Genomic DNA, 17,768 nt, shown 5'->3' with positions numbered 1-17,768 from the left:
GTCTTTCCGTTCATCAGTTCAACTTGTTTCCTGACCTGCGCAGTGGCGTCGAAACAACCATGGCGGTGGCCGACAAATCCACTAAAGAGCGGTTATTATCTGTTTTGGATGATTTAGAAGTGTTATCCAGGTAATACACTGATCTTTTCTCAACTTCGAATAGACATGTTGCTGTGCTGAACACTCATTCAACGTAGTTTTGCTTGTTTGTTTTGCTTTGCCTCTGTAGAGCAACTGTGTTCTGTTGCAGTCAGTGAGTCAGAGCTGTCTGTATGACAAGACACTAGATACCAAGCTACAATCTTTAGAATAATAAATATGCCTAAATACATAGTTAGCTGGCTAAGTGTTTGAGTTAATGTTACTAGTCGGGTAGTTACTTTAGCAAAGTTCATGTCTGTCATTTATGAAGCTCACATTGGCAAAACTGGTTTTCTCGTATGTATCAAGAGAACGTACTCGTATCAAGTCTTCATGCAAACTAACCTTCTTGTCATTGATTTCAGGGAATTGATAGAGATGCTTGCGTTGTCAAGGAGCCAAAAACTCCCTCATGCAGGCGAGGACTCTCAGGTAAGAAGCATCAGATTATACGAATTGAAAATGTATACTGAAATATTTTCTTAGCACAACATATTAATACAAAAAAAAAGAAACTTGATGTGAATTGGACGCAAGTCACATTTTGAGTAAACAACTGCTTTGAATGGAAAAAACCACAATACACACAACAAGTGTGTAATACCATTTGGCACTATTACTACATACCTGTGGAGGTAGAAATTGGAGGACATGCTCATTCTAATGCATGGAATGAGGAATGGTATCAAACACCAGCCTCCACTGCGTAGTACTATGTACTGTAATACTTCCATCTCTGACTTAGTGTTAAGACAACATCCTGGTTGGTAGTAGTGGATGTGTAACCTCATGTGTATGTGTTTCCTGGCCTCTCAGATCCTGGAGCTTCTGGTGCAGAGGGACAGGGAGTTCCAGGACCTGATGAAGGTGGCTCAGGACCAGGGCAAGGTGCACCAGGAGATGCAGACACTGGAGAAGGAGGTGGAGAAGAGAGACAGCGACATTCAGCAGCTCCAGAAACAGCTGAAGGAGGCAGAGCACATACTGGTGAGTTAGAACACATACCGGTGAGTTAGAACACAGTGGTAATTTAGAACACATACTGGTGAGTTACAGCAGAACACATACTGGTGAGTTAAAGTAGAACACATACTGGTAAGTTACAGCAGAACACATACTGGTGAGTTAAAGTAGAACACATACTGGTAAGTTACAGCAGAACACATACTGGTGAGTTAAAGTAGAACACATACTGGTAAGTTACAGCAGAACACATACTGGTGAGTTAAAGTAGAACACATACTGGTAAGTTAGAACACATACTGGTACGTTATACATACTGGTGAGTTACAGTAGAACACATACTGGTTAGCTACAGTAGAACACATACTGGTTAGCTACATCTTAGAGAGAAGGACGGGAACGGCGAGGAATGGGACACATCTGTTCAAGTGATACGTTTTCTGTTTTTCCTCTTCAGTTTCCTTCTCAGAGCTGTTTGTTCAATAAGCTCCAGATCCCTGAACGAGACTTCCTGACCGACGCAGTGTGACCATAACGGCAGCTTGTACTTTGTGTCCCTAACTTCTCTGTCTCCTCCAGGCCACTGCTGTGTACCAGGCAAAGGAGAAGCTGAAATCCATTGACAAGGCCAGGAAAGGTGAGCTTTATTCACCCTGCATTTGTCTGACTGAAGAACTGGAGAGTCTGTAGACACACAGAGCCAGTTTCCCGGACACAGATTAAGACTAATCCTAGACTCAAAAGCATCTTCAATGGAGAGATTTAGTCCAGGAATGGGCTTAATCTGTGTCTGGGAAACCGATAATCCCGTAGTCTCTTTCTAACTGCAGATACATGGATATATAGTACATAAATACAGCCACAGTGTACAGACGTGAGTCTTAATGGCACGGCTGTCTTTCAGGGAGCATCTCCTCTGAGGAGATCATCAAATACGCCCACAGGATCAGCGCCAGCAATGCAGTCTGTGCTCCCCTCAACTGGGTACCAGGTATGTCCTCTACTCTCATCCCCACCCATTATGCTTCCCCTGATAACTTTAGTTCCCATACCCCCCTCCCCCATCTCCTCCCCTAACATGCTCTTTCTCCCCAGACTGGACCAGAGGAGGCTGATGGAGGTAGAAATCCATTCCATACATTACAATGAGCCCATCCTCCAATTTCTACCTCCACCAGCCTCCCGTGTACTGGACATTCCTCTCTGTAGTGACAATGCTCAGGATTATTTATAACCCCACCCAAGTTGTATGTGCAAAAATGTGTTAAATTCGGGCAAAGTCTGCCATCTTTACCGTAATATTTCTAATAGAAGCAATGAGAAATACTCCAATTTGAGTTTTGAATACAGCGTCTTGTGTTTCCATGATATGCAATGTATGTTCAGACTGTTTAAAAAAAAATCTGAATAATTGCAGTTTTCTCAAAATCATTGTTAAAAATCATGCTGTAGAGTATTCTGCGTTGCAAGTTTTTTTTTGTTTTTTTGCACTGCACTATTTGCTGGGCAGGAGCTCTAATGCTTAAATTGAGGCTCTACTACCTACACCTCAATAAGAAGATAGGGAGCATCAGCTGCTGTTAAAGATAATTCTGAGGATTCTCCTGATGGAGATGTGCATGTCCTGACTCTGGCCTGTTTGCCTGTCACTTCCAGGGGATCCTCGTAGACCCTACCCCACGGACCTGGAGATGCGCAGCGGAATGCTGGGTCACATGAGCAACCTGCCAACCAATGGCGTGAACGGACACCTTCCGGGAGATGCACTGGCTGCTGGGAGATTACCAGGTATGTCGACAATTGACGTTAATCTCTCTTTCGCATTCTCTCTCTCTCCCCCTTTCTCTTTCTGTCTTTTTCCTCTCTTGCTATATCTCTCCCTTGTTTCTCTCCTTTCTCTCACTTCAGCTGTCTTTCTCTCACTTCAGCTGTCTTTCTCTCTCGCTCTCATCTCCATTGGTTCACTTATTCTTGCACAGTTCTATAGATAATATTGTAGATATAATGTAATTGACAGTGTTTTGGGGGGTCTTTGAAGTCAAAACGTGCTTCAGTCAGTCAAGGCACTTTATCTCTTATTCCCCCCCCCTCTCGTTCAGACGTGCTGACCCCCCAGTACCCCTGGCAGTCCTCCGACGTCTCCGTGGGCATGCTCCCCCCTCACCATGGCAATGACTTTGGGCTGGAGCCCCCAGGTCACAACAAGGAAAACGAGGATGACGTGGAGGCCATGTCTACAGACTCCTCCTCTAGTAGCAGTGACTCAGACTGAGAGTGTGTGTGTGTGTGTGTGTGTGTGTGTGTGTGTGTGTGTGTGTGTGTGTGTGTGTGTGTGTGTGTGTGTGTGTGTGTGTGTGTGTGTGCTCCCTCAAGTACCTCCAGTAGTCAGGAAGCTCTCAGACCCATTGTCACCCTATCAAAAGCCATCGAGCACTGGTGCTACATAGTTAGCTTGCCGAAACCTTTCCCAGAGCATACCAGGGGAGGCTGGTGGAGGTAGAAACCGGAGGACAGACTCATTGTAATGCATGGAATAAGGAATGGTGTTTGATACCATTCCTCATTCCATGAGGCCATCCTTCTGATTTCTGCCTCCACCAGCCTCCCCTGTAGCACACAACTGCTTTAATGAATTCTCACTGCTCTCAAGTCTCCTCGATGGCAATACCTTCCTCACAGAACCGACGTCCCTGTTCCTCAGTGGTGATGACACATGAGTGGGCACTGTAACACTAGTTGCCATGTCGAAAGTCAACTGTCAACTCTCAAATGGGTCGAATCTCAAAAGTCTGTCCTTGATTCCTCATGTCCCCCCTCTCCTCGCCTCCTTCTTAAAACACATTTAAGGAGAAGATCTGAGCTTCCTGACCTTCGACCATTTACTAGGAATCATGAGGAATCAGTGGAGGTGGAACAGGCTCATTGTGATGCATGGAATGAAATGAGGAATGGTATCAAACTGTTGATACCAGTCAAAATTCAAGATTCCTCATTCCATTCCATGCATCACAATGAACCTGTTTTCTGATTTCTACCTCCACCAGCCTAAACTAGAATCAAGGAAAGACTTGAGATGTGACCATGGTGTTGTTCTCACTGTCAGTCAAGTTAGACTTTACCAGAGATATGTACTTTTTAAATTGACAAATGTTTTTGTTTTTTGTGAATAATGGAGAGAAATACATGTAATATTACAAAAAGATGTGGTTAAGCATTTGTCTCAGATGTATTGTTGCTTATTTTGAACCCAAATGCCCTATATCAATCTCTGCATCTCTCCTGGAGTGGATTTCGATTGTTTGTATTGAAAAGTGACATTATGTGAATTATATTATATGAATGTGTGTACGTCCCTATTTTATTTCATGTTTGACTGGCCGGTCAGATTACAAACAAAACCACGGAGTCCTCTGTTGTCAGTTTGCCTGTCTGTACATAGAATCTGTACATACTGTAGGTTTTTTTCAGCCTTGTAAATAAACATCAGTTTGGAATAAACATGTTTGTGTGTTACATGGGGATAAACCTACAAAGAGCATGACATGGTTTAAAATGTTAATTATATAACAGGCAGTATGTATTTTTAGCTCATTCTTCAAACTGTAAAGACCACTCAATCTGCGCTAAGGCTGTGACTAGGTCACTACGCATGCGCAAATTATTGCTTTTGCTCGAAAGGGAAACATGGCGACGTCCCTGATTTGTGGCCGATTGTCGGCTAGCCTGAGAAACTCCGGGGCCAGGTCGACCCTTACCTGCGCATCTAAGGTGAGTGCGAGTCGAGGAGTAGGGGATGGATCCAGGCTGTCGATAGGTGTGATATTTATTCCGCTGTACCATCTCCAACGCTCAGAAAAAGCCTTGTCAAAAGTGACAGGGTCACTTGACATTAGCCCATCCCTATTGAGCTTGTATGGAAATGGCTTTGCTAACTAGCTAGCTCGGCTAGCGCTAACCGCCGCTTACGACCTGTCAAACTCGGTTGATAACGATTGTAGCGTTTAGCTCCTGAACCAAATTCATGAAATATAAGACAAGTGCTTTGTCACCGTATTTTGCGTTTAATAGCAACAGCTGTGTTTACGCAAAACTAGCAAGCTGTTCTCTCAGTGACCTCCAGCTGCCATAGCGACATCAGGCCGCAGCGGATGAACACTGCCGTCACGCGACTGCATCTGTTGCTGTCTCGGTCTCCTGCACCGAGAGCGGTAGCTTCACCAAATGTCAGTCGGTCTTTTAAGATTCGGTGATATTGTTTATGTGAGACGGGCCATTGCGTTTTCCTGAATAGCTGATTGTGCTATTGAATGGGTGGCACTGACACTTGTGCCCGTGTTTACACATTACTGGAAAACGTCCATGATCAGATAATGACTGTCGTCATATCAGTCTTCCTCATTCTTATCTGCAAAAAAATCCAGTATTGACACATTCTCAGAATGTGCGTGATTGCGTCCGTGTGTTTCTCTGTCAGTGCCTCCCTTCTTTTGTATGGATGCACCATTGTCTGGTACTGTATCACCAATCTCTCTCTCTCTCTCTCTCTCTCTCTCTCTCCCTCTCCCTCTCCACCTTCCCCCCCAGGTGCTGGGGGGCTCCTCTGGCCTGTTAGCGGCCCATGGCGCCCACCAGCAGCTGCAGCAGCAGCAGAGGAGGAACCTGTCTCTGCATGAGTACCTGAGCATCGGCCTGCTCAAGGAGGCGGGCATCGCTGTGCCTGCGGGCATGGTGGCCAACTCTGCTGAGGAGGCCTACTCTGTCGCCAAGCAGATTGGTAAGCTAGCTAGTTAGTCGCTAAGGCCTTAGAGGAGATAATGACAGGACAGAGGCCTGTAGGCCGAAGAGGCTTGAAGTGGTGGCAGGAATGTGATAAAGAGAAGCTACATTGATGCCATGTCTGCCTGATAGAGAGGTTGAAGTGGCTTTCTAAAGGACATCATACACAGAATTTGTAACCAGATGTAACCAAATATGTTATGTGATAAGTGCTGTACATGTCTGTTTCTAGAGGACTGCCCATGATGCACTGGGAGGTCAGATACTGTAGAATGGCTGATTTGTGGTTTGAGAAAACTGGCGAAGGTCCTAGTGTCTTTGTTTGAGTATCAAGTTGCTAAACAAAATGGGTTCCTTATGCATCCACTTCAACTCCAGAATTCCTTGCCCATGATGCACAATTGGGAGTTTGTGTTTTGTGATTTGGATAGAGCAGGACAGAGAACAAATGTTCTTGTTTGATCTCAGCATCGGGTTGATAAACATCCAGGGTTCTCTGTTTTAGATGCATCCACTTCCGATGTATCTCTGGCACTTTAGAGGACAACATTCCCTGGAGGAACCTGAGAAGGTTCTGGGTACAAACCTGAAGGCCAACAGATGGGTCCCGGGGTTGACCCTTGTGTAGAGTTTTTAATAGCACGGCCACCATGGCCTCTGTGTCTGCGCGCACACACACACACACACACACACACACACAGAAGTCTAAACATAGCCTTGTGGTTCAGTAGTATCAGCTGACACTGTCACACACACTAAGATGAAGAGACAACAGAATGTTCACTCTTCTCTTCTTGTCTTTTTATAAGATTGCTTTTCTCCTCACAGTTTTCCACAAGCTTTACATATGAAGGCCTGTCTCATGTCTTAGGTACTGTAACTAGGATAATGGTCAATGTTAACATGCAACTCTTCACCCTCCCTACCTGCCGGTAGGAGTTCATTATTAGCTATAATGAGTCGGCTACCACGTCATGTAGAACAATGTCTCAATTCTTCACGTTATCAGTTCTGGAAGGATTCCTTTCATGGTTGTAGGTGCAGGTTAACAATGTTGTCTGACAGATCAATCATTTAGGGCAGCAGCTCTCGAACTTGCGGTCAGGAGGAAATCAAAACCAACCTCTATGATTTGATAAATAAGACAAGTATTTTTTTTAAATATTGTATGAAGACAAACATTGTCTGTGTTTTGCACTTGTAGCCTATTTTGCAGTGTTTTGGGGTTCATATCCAACCAATTAGAGCATCTTTTAGGCGATGGATGTCATTGATTTATGTTTTTTTAGCCCACAATCAAGTTGTTGGAGGTCACAGGAAATGATTGATGTGAGTTTGAGGTCGTGAGACAAAAAAAAGTTTGGGAACCCCTGCTTTAGAGACCCCTGCAGGGCATAGTGCATCTTACTACTAGGAGAGGTTATGTTGATCCAAACAGTCAGTTCTCCATGTTGTCAAATTCTTTTCCTTGTTGTGGATACATATTAACTTTGGCAGCGGCTAGGGGTTAGAAGTGCACACAGGGGAGAGGATAACTTCTGTTGACCCTGAGTGTCTCTCTGCTAGGAGGTTCTATTGACCCTGAGTGTCTCTCTGCTAGGAGGTTCTGTTGCTAGGAGAGGTTCTAGGAGAGGTGCTAGCAGAGGTGCTTTTCTCTAGGAGAGGTTCTAGGAGAGGTTCTGTTGACCTGAGTGTGTACAGACAGGGTCTGTGCATTGTTCTACCTGTCTCTGTGGTTACTCTTCAGTAAACACAGTGGAATGTTGTGCATGTCTGAATCTGTGTTTACCTGTAAATTACGTGTGTGTGTGTGTGTGTGTGTGTGTGTGTCCTCAGGCACCAAGGATCTGGTGGTGAAGGCTCAGGTGCTGGCAGGGGGCCGAGGCAAAGGCACATTTGAGGGAGGGCTGAAGGGAGGTGTGAAGATCGTCTTCTCGTGAGTGTCCCTCCCAGGAAACATCTAAAACGGCATCCATCTTTGTACACTTTCTGTGCTCTCTCTCTCATTCTAATCCCCCCCCCCCTCTCTCTCTCTCTCTCTTCCACCCTTCCATACCCTCCCGTCCTCTCTCTCTCTCCCCTCTCTCTTTCTCCCCCCCCCTCCCTGCAGACCAGAGGAGGCCCGGGACATCTCCTCTCAGATGATTGGTCGTAAGCTGTACACCAAGCAGACGGGAGAGGCGGGCCGTATCTGTAACCAGGTGTTCATCTGTGAGCGCAGGTACCCTCGTAGAGAGTACTACTTCGCTATCACCATGGAGAGGTCCTACCAGGTGAGACACTCACACACACACACTCTCTTTCTGACTAACCAGTTACCCCCCGTACAGAGCCCCTCCTCACACACACACACACACACACACACACACACACACACACACACACACGCACTCTCTTTCAGACTAACAAGGTACCCCTGTAGAGAGGCCCTCCTCACATGGGCACACATGCGTGCGCACACACCTGACCAATCAGGTACCCCTATCACACTCAGCCGTTGTTAGTCAGAGCGTCATGTCTGAACCAATCAGAATCTGGGCTCTGGGACTTTGAAGGTGATGTGGAGAGGTGCCACTAGATGGCGTAGTGGTAAAGGATATGAATATGTTGAAAGTGTTGGTGCTCCATCGGGTTCTCCCTAGGATGTTTGAACAGCGTGGCGCTGGATCGCATCATCCAAACCCGACTCGCGTTTATTGATGTCAAAATGCGCAAAACCCCCCCCGCCAAAACACAGAATTCACTGAAGAACATCATCACGCTCTCGCTTTCGCTTTCGCTTTTAACAACGATGTCGTTGGCGATCAAAGACAGTTACTCTATCTTCACTAAATATGTAGTTTAATTTGCCTTGAGGTGCTTACATAGTGGCACAGCCAAGTTCACAGGGTGGCGCAGCGCCACGCTGACATTCTTTGGGGAGAACCCTGGTGTTGTCCTCCTATGTGTACCTGCTTCCCTCCTATTGGCTGTATGAAGATCTAGTTCTGTACACATCAAGAACATGAGACACCCTTTGGCATTGACAAATCGCAAACTAAATTAATTAAATCAGTTTGATGTATGATGTGCCTTGACTAGGTTTTCATATGCATTTTCAATTTTTTTATTTGGTTAGATAAAGTAAGGTGTATGGCTGTCATAAGATATTATATAAATGTTGCCATAAAACTGTGACCATCAATGTATTTACATCATAGGCTATAAGCTAACTAATAATCTCCCGTGATTGGTCGACCTCCTCTGTCACTCTCGATAATGGTGTTACGTGATTGGTTGATGCTGTGTCTTTGATCCCGCCCTCCCGCTCAGGGCCCTGTGCTGATTGGCAGCTCCCAGGGGGGCGTGAACATCGAGGACGTGGCGGCGGAGAACCCTGACGCCATCGTCAAGGAGCCCATCGACATCGTAGAGGGCATCAAGATGGAGCAGGCTGTCAGGGTAAGACACACACACACACACACAGATATACACACACACACAGGCACGCACACACACAAATATACACGCACGCACACACCCATTTGTGTCAGACTCTTGGATCACACCTAACACACACACATTGATAAATGCATGTCTCCTCTCCACCTAAGAGTGTTGCAGGTCTCCTGCGGCCTCAGAAGTTGATCTGTCACCCTACCTGCAGACTAGCAGATGTCACTGTCAGGCGGAGTCTTTGATATGCTGCTCTGCTAAGCGTCTCATTCTAGGGTCCCCTGTCACACTGTGACTCTCTGATCCCACCCTGTGACTGTGACCTGCCACCGTCTGTCTCTCTGTCTCTGTCTGTCTGTCTGTCCGCCTGTCTGTCTCTCTGACTGTCTCTCTCTGTCTGTCTGTCTGTCAATCTGTCTGTCTGTCTCTCTCTCTCTCTCTCTCTCTCTCTCTCTCTCTCTCTCTTTTTCCTGTGGTTTCTCTTTCTCTCTTCCTCTTTCTTCCTCCCACTATGTATTTCAGTGGTACACTTCAAGAATCACCAAACTAGAGAAAATCCTGAGGAACCTCGACTTGTTCAATCAAAGAGAGAGACACACACACACACACACACACACACACACACACACACAAGGCTCCACAGTCATTGTTCTGTGTTATGCAACGTTTGGAAGTCACCTGGGTTATGTATTTTTTTTTTCCTTTTTAATTAAAGAATCTCTCCCCTCCTCCCTCTCTCCCCTCCTCCCTCTCATCTCCAGGTGGCAGAGAAGATGGGTTTCCCTGCAGCTCTAGTTAATGAGGCAGCGGAGAACATGATCAAACTCTACAACGTCTTCATGAAGTACGACGCTTCCATGCTGGAGATCAACCCCATGGTGGAAGACGCCTCTGGCATAGGTACACACACACACACACACCTTGCTCACACCAATTTGCGTGCACACACACAGAAGAAAGTGGTTGTGACTCACTTATTAACACACTGGTCTCAGTGGTGCTCAGGTTAATACACACACACACACACACACACACCTTGCTCACGCACACTGCACACACACACACCCACGCCTTGCTCACGCACACTGGACACATGCACGCGCACACACCTTGCTTACGCGCACTTACGCGGACACCCACCCACACCGTGCTCACCCGCGCCACCCACACACACACACACACAGAAGTAAGTGGTGGTGACTCATCAGTCATTAGCACACTGGTCTCGGCGGGTCCCAGGTTAGTGTTAATGTGAGCGGCGGGTAGAGGAGAGATACCATCTCACTGCTGTTCCCCCCCCGTCTGTTTATGACTCACTCTGTTGTTCTCCCCGTTAATGAACTCCCACTCAGCCCCGGTGTGAGTTGTAGAAGGTTCTAGTAAGGGGTTGATCATTGAGCCAGTGAAGCCCGCAGTAGTAAAGGTAGAGAGTAGGACGGTGTTGTTGTACAGCTGCGTCATAGTCGTAAAGTACAGTGGCTGACGGGGGTCAAATCAGAGGCTCCACCAGTGTTGGCATGACTCTTCTGCAGTGTGAAAGTCAACGTACTCCATGGCCAATCTGCCTGAAGGGACTCCCAAAGACGCCGTCAAGATTGTGAGCTCATCTAAGGTGTGTGTCTGTGTGTGTGTGTTTCCCCTGGCAGTGATGTGCATGGACGCCAAGATCAACTTTGACTCCAACGCTGCGTACCGTCAGAAGAAGGTGTTTGACATGCAGGACTGGACCCAGGAAGACGCCAGGGACAGACAGGCAGCCAAGGCCGACCTCAACTACATCGGCCTGGACGGCAACATTGGATGTCTGGGTAGGTGGTGGTGGTGATGATGATGGGGGTGGTGTTGGTGGTGGTGATGATAGGGGTTTGGGGTGGTGGTGGCGGTGGTGTAGTAGTAGTAGTAATAATAGGAGTAGCAGTAGTAGTAATAGGAGTAGCAGTGGTGGTAGTAGTACAGTAGTAATAGTACAGTAGTGGTAGTAGTGGTAGTAATAGTACAGTGTGTGTGTGTGTGTGTGTGTAGTGAACGGAGCAGGTCTGGCCATGGCCACCATGGACATCATAAAGCTCCATGGCGGAACGCCCGCCAACTTCCTGGACGTAGGGGGCGGAGCTACGGCCCACCAGGTGACGGAGGCCTTCAAACTCATCACCTCCGACAGGAAGGTAAGGAACATGCAGGGGGACACTTTTCACTGTAACACCTTAGACAGGGAGGGGAGACACTTTTCATTGTAACACCTTAGACATGAGCGAAAGTAATGAGTGTGTCTGTGGGGGGGGGGGTGGTTCAAGCGCTATTATTTGCCACGCTAGTTATGGTGGTGTTTGGGAATTTGTACCAGGGGAAGACTTTTGATGGAACACCCTTGGAGAGAGACGTGCCTAAGGAGGGAGTTGTGGCACCTGCTGTTTCTCACACACACACAATTAGTCACTCCTAGTGACAGCCAGGGTATTGACCTAGCCGGAGGTGTAAATAGGCTTCTGACAGCTTGTTTAAGAGCATGTATAATAGGAGCTAACTGCAGTCAGCTCCAATTAAACCATGTGTGAAACCTCCATATGTGTACTTGACATTGGGACTTGTTGTTGTCAGATAATATACTAATATTGTCAGAGGCTATCCAGTTCTCATGGTCAATGCATTTGTTTTGTGGCCGTTCTGTGGTCGTGTTGTGGTCATGTTCTCATGGTCGTGTTGTGGTTGTGTTCTCACAGTAGTGTGTGTGTGTGTGTGTGTTCTGTGTTCTTCAGGTCCAGGCCATCATGGTGAACATCTTCGGTGGCATCATGAGGTGTGATGTCATCGCCCAGGGCATCATCATGGCCGTCACAGACCTAGAACTGAAGATCCCCATCGTGGTGCGATTACAAGGTGAGCACACACACACACACACACACACACACACACACACACAGATCCCCATTGTGGTGCGATTACAAGGTGAGCACACACACACACACACACACAGATCCCCATTGTGGTGCGATTACAAGGTGAGCACACACACACACACACACAGATCCCCATCGTGGTGCGGTTACAAGGTGACACACACACACACACGCATAGAGGTTGATGTGACTGTTTCGTGACAACTGTAGCCATGGTAGGACCACTGGCTCCTTTGACGGTTTAGATTTAGAATAGAAAACTATAGCGTTTAAGGAGGAGGGAGGGAAGGATGAAGACTGAGCTTTCTCAGGGGCAAAGAGCAAGTTGTCTGTCAGGATTACAATCCACTAGTGGTTTGGGGTCTGTCCTTGTAGCAACGTCTCTCCTCTGTGGTCACACACTTGTATGTTCATGTCACTACACACACACACGCACACACAACCCTTTGAAGAGGTGCTGCTATTCTACCATCTCTTCACATGATGGGTGGGGGGGCGGGGGGGGGGGGGTCTTACAGGCAGGAAAAACCCCTGGTCCTACACATCATATCTGACACCACCTGTGTGGCATCATCTGGATGTGAATACTAAACTACATTACCCAGCTGTATTTGGTGGTGTGCCACTACTGTGAGACTGAAGAGCCAGTGTTGTTGTTGCTTTGATGATTACTGTTTTGACTACATTACCCAGGTGTATTTGGTGGTATGCCATCCTCAGTGTTGTTGTTGTGTGTGTTTCAGGAACGAGAGTAGACGATGCCAAGGCTCTCATCGCCGCCAGCCCCCTCAAGATCCTGGCATGTGACGACCTAGATGAGGCCGCAAAAATGGTATGCTCACACACACACACACACACACACACACACACACACACACACAAACTTACACACACTTGCTCACGTGTACACACACTTACACATGCATACACACACACACCACCCTACAAAACCCAGGCAGGGGGCCTGGAGGGTGTGTGTGACTGTTGAAATGAATGTCAGGTTATGTTTGCATGAGGGTCTTCAAGAGCAATGAAGCGTATATGAGGCCAACGTGTGAATGTGTGAGACTAGGGGCACCAGCAGGGCACTGTGTGTGTGTGTGTGTGTGTGTGTGTGTGTGTGTGTGTGTGTGTGTGTGTGTGTGTGTGTGTGTGCGCGCACGCATATACTTGTTCTGTGTGTGTGCATATACTTGTTGTGTGTGTGTGTGCATATACTTGGTGTGTGTGTGTGTGTGTGCGTGTGTGTGCATATACTTGGTGTGTGTGTGTCAGGTGATTGGCAGGGTGATGACAGTGTAAGCGCTCCCCCTAGCCCTCCTGTCTGGCTGCAGTGACACTGCCATAGTCTAATGGCTGGGATTCAGCTGCCTGCTATGAACACGGCCCTCAGACCCCTCCTCTCTTCTGGTCTCAGACCCCTCCTCTCTCCTGGTCTCAGACCCCTCCTCTCTCCTGTCTCAGACCCCCCCCCCCCTCCTCTCTCCTGGTCTCAGACCCCTCCTCTCTTCTGGTCTCAGACCCCTCCTCTCTCCTGTCTCAGACCCCCCCCCCCCCTCCTCTCTCCTGGTCTCAGACCCCTCCTCTCTCCTGGTCTCAGACCTCCCTCCCGATACCCCCCCTTCCCTTCATCTCTCTCTCCTTCCTTCTCCTTCTCTCTCTGGCATTGCTCTCCTGCCAATTCTCCTCTCCACCCCCCCCCCCCTTAATCATTTTTCTTGCATTGCTCTCCCTCCCTCCCATCTCTCTCCGCTCCTCTCTCTCTCTCTATCTCGCTCTCTCTCTCTCTGGCAGTGCTCCCTCCATCCCTCCCTCCGCTCCTCTCCCTCTCTTTGTCTGTGGGAGTGTTCCCCAGTGAGAGCGTCATCAGTTACTAGTACAGTAGCAGGCTGGCAGGGCCATCCATAGCAATTACTGCCTCCCACCACCAACACGCTGGTGCCTCTGTTCACGCCTTTGGTCTCCCTCCTAATGTGCTCTACAGTCTTACCGTCTACACACAGTACACTCCCCTGATGTCCTTAACTACTGCTGGTGTTTTAATCTCTCTCTCTCTCTCTCTCTCTCTCTCTCCCCCCCTCTCTCTCACACTCTCTTGCGCGCTTTGTCTCTCTCTCTCACTCTTCCTTTTAACTTTTGCTCTCTCTCTCTCCCCTCCCCCCTCTCTCTCTCTCCCTCTCTCTCTCTCCCCCCCCCCCCCTCTAGGTTGTGAAGCTGTCTGAAATCGTATCGCTGGCGAAGGAGGCTCAGGTTGATATCACCTTCCAGCTGCCCATCTAAGCCCCGCCTCTTCCCACTCAACCGAGGGACACGCCCCCACCCCCACTCCAACAGCAAGAAGAGCCTCTCGCCTCCGAGAGAAACGACCGCCAATACAAACACAACATAACACACACACACACCATCTCTCTCTCTCTCTCTCTCTCTCTCCGAGACCTCTCTCTCTCTCTCTCTCTCTCTCTCTCTCTCTGTTTCTGTGGCATGGGGGCACAGCTCTGACCTACTCATGTGTAATGGCTTCTGACACACACACACATAAACACTCACACACTCACTCTCTCTCTCCCACACACACTCACATGATGAATGTGTTGTAATTTTAGCTCCGCCATTCTCTATTCCTGCGCTTCGTGTGCTTTTGTTATTTATATCAGGGCTTCCATTAGATCAGTCTGGCCATAGTATCTCCAGATTAGTCCACTGTTGCTTCCTGTTTATGACTCACTCTGTGGCGTTGTGTGTGTGTGTCCTCAGAGAGAGGATTGAGTATTTACAGAGTATGGTTATTCCTACCCAGAACTAGTGTCATTTCAATCACTCTATCCCCCATGACAAGCACTATCACTCCACCCTTATGGGAATGACCCGGAAACTACATTACCCACATCACCCCCCCCCCCCATCTCCCTCTACCCATGTTCCCAAGCTCCCAGAATGCATAGCACTAACTGAATACGCACAAAACCTCACCCCATGCTCATCTCTGGGAGGGGGAGATGGAGTCTCTTGGTCTGTTAGCTACAGTAATGGGAGAACGAAGTAGTCTAGACTCTGGATGACGGTTCAGCTTCTCATCTGAGGCTGGAATTGTTATTATTATTATTATTTATTATTAGTAATAACTAGGCTTGGGCATAGAAGAGAAGCTGGAGGACAAATCACACACTCGGAACGGGAGAGGGCAGGGATGATGGAATGTTGTAGATCGATGTTAGCAGGACGTCTGATGTTTCACAGTTGGATAAATGTACTGTAATTTCGTACACACTCCTGATCTTGTAAAGAGTTCTAATCTCATGTTCGGTTGGCCCTGCCGCCGTGTGATGTTAGAGCTTGTGTGTGTGTGTGTGTGTGTGTGTGTTTACTTCTTTCTATAATCGAATCTAGTGAGACTTCAACACACACACACACACAAACACACACACACACAGACACACACACACACTCTTAAGAGCTTTCCACTGTAGTCAGCCACCATGCCACACCAACAGGCTCTCTCTGTTGCGTGACCACACATACATACACACACACACACACACACACAGTGGGGAGTGTCCTCAGCTAAACTGTTAAAAGATTGTAGTAAAGTCCTCTCTCTCTCTCTACATCTCCCTCCCTCTCTCTCTGTTACTCCCCCAGCCCTCCGAACACAGAAACACTCTTATCGTGAGTTGTAAGACATTTATTATATCTTGTAAATAACGAAACTGCTGTTCTCTTCTGTAAAATATTTATACTTCTCTTGGGGAGTAAAAAAATAGAATAAATACAGAGAACACCAATATTTTTGTGTTGTTTTTATTTTCCCGCTTATCTTGATCCTACAGATGTTTACGTCTCCCATCGGTGAGTCAAACTCAGACCCACTGGTCCATCTCTGCACAGCAGAGGAGGCTGGTGGAGGTAGAAATCGGAGGACGGGCTTATTGTAATGCATGGAACGGAGTGAGGAATGGTTTTCCCTATTCCATTCCATGCATTACAATGAACCCTGTTGATGTCTATAATTACGTTATGATTCATTGATGTCTCACATGAAAGGAAAGGAAATCATAACCTATTCCTTTATCTGAAGAATGCACGATTTGGGTTTGGTGTGTCAAAGCCCATGCCTCAGTACACACACACACACACCAACACACATACACACACATACACGCATGCACACCTCCAGTGTGTTTGGCAATGTCAAAGCCCATACCTCAGTACACACACACACACACACACACACACACCTTACACACACATACACGCACACACACCTTCAGGGCAATGCTGATGTTATGCTGGCGTAATCCCTGCCGTGACACGTGAAGGATCAGTGATTCCAGACAACATCAACAACACATGACATCTTCATCATGCGAGGCTATTGCAGTGAAGCTTCCCTCTGAAAGAGAAAGTTTCAGAAGGAGAGAGAGAGAAAGAGAGAGATAGGGCTCCAATTTTATGGAGCAAATAGTGCTGAGAAAACCAAAACACACAGCTTTTTATTGTACCTGGTCTTTTATGGTGTTTCTGAGAAAACTGGTTGAATAATGAGGGTTTTCACCATCTGAAAATGCATTTGCATATCATAGAAAATGCTAGACGCAGTATTCAAACTCCCGTTGGATTATTTCTCATTTTGTCTATTAGAAGGATTAAGGTAGAAATTGATCAAATTTTACACATGTTTGGATATGCTAATTGCTAGTTTCATAGGGTTAGACAGAGAGAGAGAAAAAGTTTCAGAAAAGTGAGTTTGTTAGCTTCTTTGATCTGAAGACAGATTTCTTATGGAAAGAGAGCAAGCAGACATCAAACAACAGTATAATAACCGTCAATATTTATGGATTAATTTCTCATCTTAGTTTTGAGACTGAATTAAATATGATGGCTGTTTTAGACTGGCTCCCTTCCTTACCACCCACATCACCTTAACAATGCCGTGTCAAGTGCTCTGATTGTCCCTCTGGGCCTCCGTAGAGCTCTGTGATTGGAGTGGTGAAGGTCTAGCACCCTCAAGGAGCCTGGGTGGAGTCTGACAGCTGTGGACCAATGGGCTGCTCTGTTCACTGTGTGGACGGACTCTTGAGTCTGGGGTTAAGGATCTAGTCGGCTGTTTGTGTTAACGGAGGTTGATGACTGAGAGGGTCTTTATTTAGTATTTATTTATTTATTTACAGAGGTTGAAGAGTGTGGTTGAAGTGTGTTATGTTGGCTCTGGTGGTGTACTCTGGCAGGTAGACATTGGAGGACGGGTTCATTGTAATCCTTGGAACGGAATGAGGAATGGTATCAAACATGGGTGTTCCATGCATTACATTGAGCCCGTCCTCTGATTTCTACCTCCAGAAGCCTCCTCTGACAGAAGTGATGTTTTCAACGCTGGATCAGGGCAGTTCAAGTAGCTGTGTTGAAGGACATGGTGGACCAGTGGAGAGACACATGTATCATGATGATTGGTCTATGCATCTGCCAATCAGTGTTTTGGATGTGGCAGTGCAGTCTTGAACCCTGATCTGTGTGACAGGGTAGGAATTGAACAAGAGCTCGGGGCAAACAAGCCCAGGA

At 47.1% G+C, this 17,768-nt stretch overlaps 2 protein-coding genes across 2 annotated transcripts; both read left to right on the top strand.

Annotated features, from left to right (window-relative positions):
- Positions 1 to 56: 56 nt before the first annotated feature.
- med4 (mediator complex subunit 4) lies at positions 57 to 3,475 on the top strand. Its single transcript, XM_083682132.1, has 7 exons — positions 57 to 130; positions 507 to 573; positions 958 to 1,128; positions 1,684 to 1,741; positions 2,009 to 2,095; positions 2,761 to 2,892; positions 3,204 to 3,475. The coding sequence occupies exons 1-7, from the start codon at positions 60 to 62 to the stop codon at positions 3,374 to 3,376; spliced, it is 759 nt and encodes a 252-aa protein (XP_083538258.1). The 5' UTR covers positions 57 to 59; the 3' UTR covers positions 3,377 to 3,475.
- A 1,300-nt stretch (positions 3,476 to 4,775) lies between these two features.
- Positions 4,776 to 15,994, top strand: sucla2 (succinate-CoA ligase ADP-forming subunit beta). The gene is made up of 11 exons (XM_083681787.1): positions 4,776 to 4,872; positions 5,689 to 5,878; positions 7,717 to 7,816; positions 7,991 to 8,153; positions 9,193 to 9,321; positions 10,077 to 10,215; positions 10,962 to 11,123; positions 11,338 to 11,480; positions 12,072 to 12,192; positions 12,956 to 13,044; positions 14,418 to 15,994. The coding sequence occupies exons 1-11, from the start codon at positions 4,789 to 4,791 to the stop codon at positions 14,490 to 14,492; spliced, it is 1,395 nt and encodes a 464-aa protein (XP_083537913.1). The 5' UTR covers positions 4,776 to 4,788; the 3' UTR covers positions 14,493 to 15,994.
- Positions 15,995 to 17,768: the final 1,774 nt, after the last annotated feature.

The sequence above is a fragment of the Argentina silus genome (assembly GCF_951799395.1).
Source record: "Argentina silus genome assembly, chromosome: 12".
Lineage (NCBI taxonomy): Eukaryota > Metazoa > Chordata > Actinopteri > Argentiniformes > Argentinidae > Argentina > Argentina silus.
The sequence above is the reverse complement of the archived record's forward strand: the minus strand, read 5'-3'. Positions and strand labels throughout refer to the sequence as shown.

Excerpts from the sequence above, each read along its gene's own strand:
- med4 (XM_083682132.1), top strand. The coding sequence starts at position 60 with ATGGCGGTGGCCGACAAATCCACTAAAGAGCGGTTATTATCTGTTTTG. Across the intron at positions 1,129-1,683 it reads AGGAGGCAGAGCACATACTG|GCCACTGCTGTGTACCAGGC; the intron begins GTGAGTTAGAAC and ends TGTCTCCTCCAG. Across the intron at positions 2,893-3,203 it reads GGCTGCTGGGAGATTACCAG|ACGTGCTGACCCCCCAGTAC; the intron begins GTATGTCGACAA and ends CCTCTCGTTCAG.
- sucla2 (XM_083681787.1), top strand. The coding sequence starts at position 4,789 with ATGGCGACGTCCCTGATTTGTGGCCGATTGTCGGCTAGCCTGAGAAAC. Across the intron at positions 9,322-10,076 it reads AGATGGAGCAGGCTGTCAGG|GTGGCAGAGAAGATGGGTTT; the intron begins GTAAGACACACA and ends TCTCATCTCCAG. Across the intron at positions 13,045-14,417 it reads TAGATGAGGCCGCAAAAATG|GTTGTGAAGCTGTCTGAAAT; the intron begins GTATGCTCACAC and ends CCCCCCCTCTAG.